Below are 8770 nucleotides of genomic sequence, written 5' to 3'. Positions count from 1 at the left end.
CTAGCCTTAATCGAAAGTTCTCTCTTGTTATCGGGAGGGATAATTAACCATAGGGGTTCACGCCTATGATAAACTAAACCTCATATCATAAAGTCCTTGCAAAATGGGGATGAAATTTATAGCTAGTATCTTATCTAAAATCTAATCTATCTTCTGAAAGTTTTCCCCAAAACCTAAATCTCTTCAAAACTCTCATTGTCGATAAGAAGGCCCAGAGAGGCTGATGTGCGAATTTTTAGAGCCACAATATTCATTTTTTATTTAGCTTCTTTTTCTTGCAATGCAAAGTTATGTAACGAGTAGCATCACTGCAAAAGTTGCAAGAGAGCATCATTTATTTCATTTGAAGACTAGTAGCTTTCAATGAACATTGTAATGCTAAAGGAACATTTTTTAGCTTTTATTTTTGCACATAATTAGAAAATATGGTCTTGTTTATTGATAGTTGCTAGAAGCCATCTTATTGTATTATTTCTTTCAATTAACTTACATCTAAAATTTTCATTTATCTGCTATTATTATGAATGAGAATATTTGATGCGTGAACTTAAATTTGAAGAACCTTTTTTGGTAAATATCCTCAAATATGAAGCTTGTATGCACTTAAATATGTGAGAAGAAAAGGTGGCGGTTAGACATTAAAGGATCCGAGGAGGTTTCATCAGAAAACTGGCATTAAAATCATGCTATTGTTCAAAATAGCTTCTATCAATTTAATTTTCTGCAAACATTTTGTTCTGATGCTAATGTTCCTTATCATGATATTTTTCTGTTCAATCCAAGGCCGCTACTTTCTACTACTTCTGGTGAAATGCTAGATAGGAGTGCATCTCCTCTAGTTAACTTGCATCCTGGGCTACAAGCACCTTACTCACCGTTGGATACTGAAAGTTCTAATTGGAATTACATGAAGATGGCATCCTTCATTGATACTGGTGCTTCAAGAGTGAATCAGTTAATGCCTAGAGTTAATCCTCTTGATACTCAAGCATTGAACAGTTCATCGAACTATCTATGTCCTGCTACAAAAGTTGAAGGTTTGGAGGATTTCTCACATTCAAGGGTAATGTATGATATCTATATTCTACTGTAATGTCACACGTAGAACCTGGAATTTAAACATTTGGAACCTTTTAAATACAGATTGGATTACCATTGCCAAATACTCATGAAGAACAAGCAAACATTTCCAAAGATATTGATTATGAAGAACCTGCAAAAGTATGTTCCCATTAATAGTTTGCTTTTTAGTTACTTATTTTGCTATACGGAGAAGTAACTTTGATCTTATGCTGTTTCTCATCTATTTCATGATTATATTTCATTTTGATTTTGTGCGGAATGTGCTACACTTATTCCATGTCATTTTAAGAATTGGTTCCCCTTTGAAGATTGGTGTTTTGAAGAAGCCGAAGTCAAAACATTGTTCAAGCGTCGCTCAGCAAGCTGAAGAAACCATGGAAACAAAAAAAGACAGACCTTCTAAAGCTATAAGTAGTCGGGTGAGAAACTTTCTTATGTGTTTTGGGAGGTTGGTGCAATTCTACTGTTTCTAATACAAAGTCATTCCTTACCAACATTAGCGCAGATAGGCTAGTCCCTGGCTATTTATTGGAGCCGTATTAGCTTTGCTTTGTTTTATTCCCTTACTAAAATGCTTAGAAAATTTGTCCATGGTTTAACGATGGCAGATATATAGAGCTAAGGTTGCCGAAGCATTTAAGGCCTTGAAAAATGCTCTACCATGTTCTGAAACGGTAAGTTAACTATCGCCAGTAGATTCCAATAGTATATAAAATAGATATTAAATGTTCTATGTGGTTCACAATTAATTTCTTTGTTAAAGATGGAAATAATTTTAGTCAGCTAATCTAACCCAAATGTTATTTGGATGAGTTTTACTGCAATTTGACTTACTTTGAGATAGATGTCTTGTAAGTTTTTTTTTATTAGTCTTTTTTCCATTCATCTCCAGGCAAATTCGACAACAATATAACTAATCCTGATTAAATTTGAATCAAATACCTGACTTCAAATTTTCGTGGTTATGTTGAAAAAAAGCTCTTTGTGGGCTGAAAACTCTTCTGATATAGATATATGTCATGCAAAGTACCAAGTTTATTCTATTTCAATGACTAAGAAGTTTTGTTTCTCAAAATAAGTCATTTCGATGTTAACGTCTCTTTGTACATTCAGTTTTGTTTATGCCAATCTAATTTTTTGTTGTTGTTTCTTTCTGCCTGTTTACAGGGTAATCAGACATCTATGCTAGATAATGTCATAGATTATATCAAGTATTTGAAACTTCGGCTAAAGGTAAGTGACATTTAATGCATTTGTATAATTGAAATCAATCTTAGAAAAATTGTATTACAATTTTTAGTGTTGCCGAGCTGCTGATGGTTTTCATTTTGTTGTACAAGGCGTGTCCTTTTAAATGTCCAAGAATTCATCAAAATGGTTGTCATACATTAAAAACTTGTACATAAGTATGTGTCTGCGATTGATACTTGATGGGATTGGGAATTCTAATAAAGTTAAATCAGAGCAATAGATATTGTTTCCTATACTCGAGTGGTATTTAAACATAGATAGTATCAATTTAGAGCGAAAGATGATGACATTACTAATTAAGAGATACCATTCATCTTTGCAATGAATCAATTGTTTTGTTAGTTACCATAAGTTTATTGATATAATGGGTGGCTCTTTAAAAAAATTTTATGCCATGTGGATATATGATTTCAAAATTAAGAGAATATTTTCCTAAAAAACATGTATTACTATGAGCTCTTTAGCATGAAATTTCTAGCTTGATATCTTCAATCTCCTTTTTAGTTTTTATAATCTGTTTTTACGGCGATAATTTTTGTCACTCTAAAAGTATTTCTAACACTAATCAAGCCTCCATTATATGTCTTAAAGCCCTATTCATAAGTCATCAAGTCTAATACGTATTTCATCTAGACTTGGGAGTTGTTTGGTTTGTTGAAAAAAAAAAAAAAACCAAAGAATGTAATGTAAAAGAAATCTAGCGTATTTGAAGTGTTTGAAGTTGTTTTGTCTAGGGTAAAAGGAATGCCTTTTTTTTATTGGCTTGACGTAAAATGAATGTAACGTAAAGTAAAATGATGGTGGTGGTAGGTAAAAGCGGTTGAGGGTGGCCAGTATTCGCTGTAGGCAGCCACTCCTAGTGGCGGTGGTCGTTGACGGTTGGCATCTACTATCAATGGTAGCAATAGTTGGCGGTGAGCAACTGCGATGGTTGGTTGCGATAGCCGATGGTTAGTGGTAGTGAGCGACGATGATGGTCGATGGTTGGCAAGAGGCTGATAGTTGGAGGGTAGCGACATGATGGATTGACCAATTTGATTGGGAGGGAATTATGAAGTTTTCTAATCAAGAGGGAGTTGTTTAGGAAGTTTCTTAATCAAAGGAGATTAATTAGGATATGTTTCCTAATTGAAAATAGCATATTTAGGGGCTGATTTGGGGATTGATTTAGAGGGGATTAATTAGGAAAGGTTTCCTAACTGAAGATGAAAGATTTGGGGGAGGGTTTTCCTAGGGTTAAGGGGATGTGTTGTTTGCTGAATTTAGATTGTTCTTAGGGTGTTTGGGCTCTAGCTTGTTGCTAGAGATTCGGGCAAGCTGGATCTTCCTCTTCAATTGAAGATCCACTTGTATCTTGTCTTTTCTTTCATAAAACTTTCAATAAAAAATATTCTTGTGTGTTTTATTCCTAGTTTTCTTGTCATTGGTTTTTTGACATTGCTAAAATCATATTTCAGCCAAGACTTTACCTAAAATTCTGCAAGCACTTCCTATCACAACGATTGAAAGTTGGGTGGTGGTCGACGTTGGTCAGTGGCATCAGGCAGCGATAACATAGTTTGCTTGCGGGAAATTTTTTTTTTTGGGAAAACTGAACTCGTTTATAATACTTAAAAGACGAACTAGGGAGTGAAAAAGGAATTTACTAAAATTTTACATTGCATTCTTTTTTCATCATATCAAACACTCAAATTTCCTTTTGTAGTGCATTCTTTTTATCCTTCATTCATTTTTCAACAAATCAATTAGCCCCAAAAAATGAAATATTCTGAATAAATTGATTCAAATAAGTAGATATTCTAGTGAAATTGATATTACATTCTAATTTGATTTTACTATGCTTAAATCTATTATTCTAAGGATAAGCTTTCTTTGATAAAAGAGTGATGAAAGGCTTCTATTAGTGTTTAAATGAGAATGTTACACACCACTCTTTCATTGTGTATGTTTGTGGGTGATTCTAAGCGTTATCGAGCTCAACAGTTGAATAGAAAGCAAGTTGAGCTCAATTCAATTATCCGTCAAAAGTTGGCTATTAGCAAATATAAAGGTTGATTTACAACTCTAACGTTCATTGCAAATTTAATTGAGCTCTTCCTCTTAACTAATTGCAGATTAACCAGCAATTTAATATATATTTTTTGTATTTTTATCAAAATTCAAACATACGATGCAATCTTCACACTCACTGTTGATAGAATTGCCACGTTAGTTAGCTTAATGATCATGCACTTTGTGCGCTTGATGTACTCGTTACTTCATTTCTGGCGTTCATTCTTTTCATCCATCTTTTCTCTCTCTTTTTTTTTAATCCTCTTTATGCACGTATTCTATCAATCAGATGGAAAAGGATGTTGGATAATTTGTTGAAAGAAAATAACTCTATCAAGCAACATGTAATCTGTATCTGAAATGTTTTCTCTTTGCTGTTATGAGGCTATGCTTTAATTCTAATTCAGGTCAAATGGCAGGTATTGAGTCAAACCAGATTGAATGGTGAAGCCTCGGCTCATTCTTTTGTTGATATTGAGGTGCTTTATGTCCCCATTCCCATTCTTAAGTCTGTGTATTTATTGTATAATATACTTTTTTTGACTTTGTTCTGTTAATTATTTTATTACCGTATCATTTATGAAACATTCTATTGCTGTAAGCTGTTAAGTTAGTGCTTTGTTTCTTTCCTTCACTATAGCTGAACAACTATTCAGCACTGGTTTTTTTGTATCCTTTTGTTCTACCTAAGGTAATTGTGTTTATAGGATGCTGTCTTATCCAACTATATTCTATTTATTCTTTAATATGAGATTATGCCATAAGCTAATTATTATGATGTTATCCTTATGGGGCATTTCTTGCAGATACAAAGCATGTTTTAAAAACATGATCATTTAGTTTTTAATCATTTTGCGCATGAAAATAGAATAATTCTATTTTTAGAATGTAAGGCCAATGCTAATTTATATTTACATTCTACGAAATGATAGAGTTAGCTAGCCAATTTTTACATTTTTTCGGAAACATATTTTCTAAATTATAGCAATTGAATAAGCCCAAAGTGAAATTGCAAGCATTAATTGCTTATTATTGTTCCTTTACTGATTTCCAAAATCATCATCATATTGCAGACGTGGTGTCATTGAAGGATTACGTACATTACACTTGTAATTAATTGTAATTGTCTTAGATAATCTATTTTTTAGGTCAGTGTTACTCTGTTTAGATCTATGCTCTTAACAGATAAATGATGTTTTTTTCATCATTATATTTAATATTTTCTACAGCTGTGAGAATTTTAAGAATGATGAAGCCTTTTTTTTTGGTAGGGTTTTGGTCACTACTTACTCCATCCTCAGGCATGCTTTGAACCTCTTGAGGAAATGGTTGGACATCTTCTGAAGTCAAACCCACAGGTGGCCAATGAGCTGCTCGAACACAAAGGCTTCGCCATTGTGCCCATGGATTCTGCCTACGCTATTCTTCAGACTAGCTTGAACCCTTGTTCCAATTCCTGCCAGTGATGATCAAATTTTGCGTACAATAAGATTTTTTTTAGGCCATTTCATAGCCTTATACATCGTAGTTATCGACTTTTTCTGGTTCGCTTGAGCTGCATGCTTGATGTTGACGTAGCTATGGTTTTCCTTCGCACTTGATGCTCTTTCAATGAAATATTCGATTTAGACATAAGGAACAGTATTGTTTTCGAGTAAAAGTTTTTTTCCTTTGCTTACGTGCAACCCTGCCTTATGGCCCAACAGCACCCATGCATGCATATTACTGATTGACCTGCATAATTTATTTCTAGAAGCAATCAGGTTTTTTACCATGAGTTTTTTACTTAATGCTGATTCGCTACTTAGCTATATGGTTAGTAGAATAAGACAGAGGAGCCTTTTCAACTGTTAATAGCATTTCTGTCCGTTCTGTATGAAAGTTGCTTGTTTTCTGTTGCTAACGATCTTGCAGTTTTTTAATGCGTAGTGTGGATTGCATAAATAGTGGTGAATTAAGAGACCAATGGAGTAACTCGTTCTCCCTGCTCATTCTGATATTGCGTTTGTTTAAAATATTTTGTTTATTTTCATATTGTTGTCGATGAGTAAAGACATTGAAATGCCATTAATGGTATTAGTCAATTTCAGGTTTCTGTATTTCTTTTGTTAGGGAAAGTTCTAATTTAACTGCTTGGATTAGAATCCATAAAAAACTAAAATTCATTCCGGATGAAATAAGGGAAATATTTGCCTTAAAAGCAATTCAAAAGTTGAAAAAAAAAGGGAAATATTTGCCTTAAATTAGGGATGTTCATTCTAATTTTCTAACAATTGGCTTTTTGGTTTCAACAAAATTTTTTCACTTGATGGATTATGCATTTTGAATGTGTCAATATTTTGGGAATCATTATTGAATTTTAAAGATTTAATTTAATTTTAATTTTTTTTTAATGTATAGCTTGAATTATTTGATTTATATCTTAATTTATTATCTCTTTAGGAAGTATGTGACAATAAAAAAGTTAATTTCTACAATAGCTTTCAGAAAAATTATTTTTCTAAATAATCATTTTAATAAAAAGTTGTAGCCGGTGCATCAAGTCAATGCACTTCTAAGTGATTTATAACAATGACCTAGATAACTATTCTTTGTGGGAATAATAACCCCTTGTAATGAGAGGGTCATGTTTATATGAGAGAGATCAAGATCTATTAATGTGTTTATTTGAAGATTAATCATTCTTATTTGTTATTTAAAGCTTATTGCTATTAAAATTTACTCTAAATATTATTTAATAATGTGAAAATTAATAGAAAAAAATTGTTTGTTTATATATTATATTATAATTATTTTATATTATTTATTTATTTTAAATTCTTATTATATCATGATGAAATTATAAAAGGAAATATCGCACGTGTTATCCTAAATTTTAAAAAGTTTCCGTTATGACCCATAAATACCGCACAAGCTCAAGCGAACTTCTCTCAAATTCTTCTGCTTGCTCTGCTCCGCCGCTGCTGTAGAGAAAAGGAAATCGCCATGGGACGTGCAAAGCTTAAGCTCATTTATCAAGAGAACTTTCGCACTCGGATCAAAACCTACACGACGAGGATGAAAGGGTTAAAGAAGAAGGCCAATGAGCTCTCGGTCCTCTGCGGCGTCGATGTTCTTCTGGCTTCGTTTTCCCCAGAACTGAACACCTTAGAGCTCTGGCCGGAGGACACAATCGAATTCAGCCGTATCAGGGAACGTTTTCTCAGCTTTAGGATGAAGAAGATCTGCAGTTGCGATCATGAAGGAAATGGCATCACAGAACAGCAAATCTCGCAGAGAACGACGCCTGCTTCGCTTTCTTTGTCTTCGTTCCATGAAGATAAAGCAGCCATGGAAATCAAATTACAAGAGGTGCGCGAGAGGCTAGAGTTCCTCCAACGTCAACGTCAAGAGGAAGCAGAGCGACTTCAGGCGCAGTACGAGGCTTCCAAGGCTTTGCAACAGATCCAGGATCTTCACCGTCGCCAACAATCTTTTTCATTTCCCGGATGTCTTCCTCCTCATATTACTGCTGATTTCGAGATTCCACTGCAACCGGAACTTTTCCCTCATCAAAAACTTTCTCCTTTTGCCCAATTTCTTCCTCTTCATGTACAGCCTTCTCCATTTGCCCAAGATCTTTTTCCTCGGCATGATTTCAATAAACCTCTGCAGCAGGATTTTCATCCACACGAGCAAGCTTCACTATTTTCCCATTCTCTTCTTCCTCATGAGCAACCTCTGCTAGTTCCCCTATTTCTTTCTCCTCATGAACAACCCCTTTCAATTTCCCTATCACTTTCTGATCAGGAACAACCGTCTCCACTTTCCAAATCTACTCCCCCTCATCGTGATGCTGATTTCAATAGAGAGGATGCACCAGCTTCCCTGCTGCCTTTTGACTCCCCTTTGTGGAGCAACTATGAGTGCTTGAGTTGGTGTGACAACCTTCTTCTGGATTATGAGACCGAATTATGAATTCAGCTTCTACAGCTTTGTTGATGTCCTTTTTTTTTTTTTCTTTTTCTTTTTTCTTCTTTTATGCAAATCTATTGTATAAACTGAATGCTTTAGGTTTTCCAAGACAATAAATAATAAATCTTTGATGATTTAGTGTAAATGATGGTTCTATTAGAATGTTAACATACTAATTCAATGCAACTTTTGTGATTTTTTCTCCTATAGTAAATCGAAGGATATAATTATGGCTTAGCATCCAATATGTTAAATAAAAGATGATCATCATTGACAACAACAAATGCTTCATTTTTGCCAGCTTGGTGTAAAAATTAGGCTTGAGGCGTTAGACAACATCTTTGATTCATTTTCTTACTTATTGGGTTAGATTTAGAAATGGATTAGAGATAAAGATTGATCGCCAATGTCACTGAAAGTTTGCAATTAC

The 8770-nt window shown here is 33.9% G+C and overlaps 2 protein-coding genes across 2 annotated transcripts; both read left to right on the top strand.

Annotated features, from left to right (window-relative positions):
- Positions 1-537: 537 nt before the first annotated feature.
- Positions 538-6064, top strand: LOC110107413. The gene is made up of 8 exons (XM_020837677.2): positions 538-541; positions 784-1063; positions 1144-1221; positions 1392-1502; positions 1692-1757; positions 2251-2316; positions 4806-4865; positions 5658-6064. The coding sequence occupies exons 2-8, from the start codon at positions 812-814 to the stop codon at positions 5850-5852; spliced, it is 828 nt and encodes a 275-aa protein (XP_020693336.1). The 5' UTR covers positions 538-541; positions 784-811; the 3' UTR covers positions 5853-6064.
- Positions 6065-7341: 1277 nt separating this feature from the next.
- On the top strand, positions 7342-8343 carry LOC110107432 (agamous-like MADS-box protein AGL80). Its single transcript, XM_020837697.2, has one exon. It carries the CDS (start codon positions 7372-7374, stop codon positions 8341-8343), a length of 972 nt encoding a protein of 323 aa, XP_020693356.2. The 5' UTR covers positions 7342-7371.
- The last annotated feature ends 427 nt before the right edge of the window (positions 8344-8770 follow it).

This window comes from Dendrobium catenatum, unplaced genomic scaffold (assembly GCF_001605985.2).
Source record: "Dendrobium catenatum unplaced genomic scaffold, ASM160598v2 fragScaff_scaffold_853, whole genome shotgun sequence".
Classification (NCBI taxonomy): domain Eukaryota; kingdom Viridiplantae; phylum Streptophyta; class Magnoliopsida; order Asparagales; family Orchidaceae; genus Dendrobium; species Dendrobium catenatum.
Note: the sequence above shows the minus strand (reverse complement) of the source record. Positions and strands in the feature narration are given on the sequence as shown.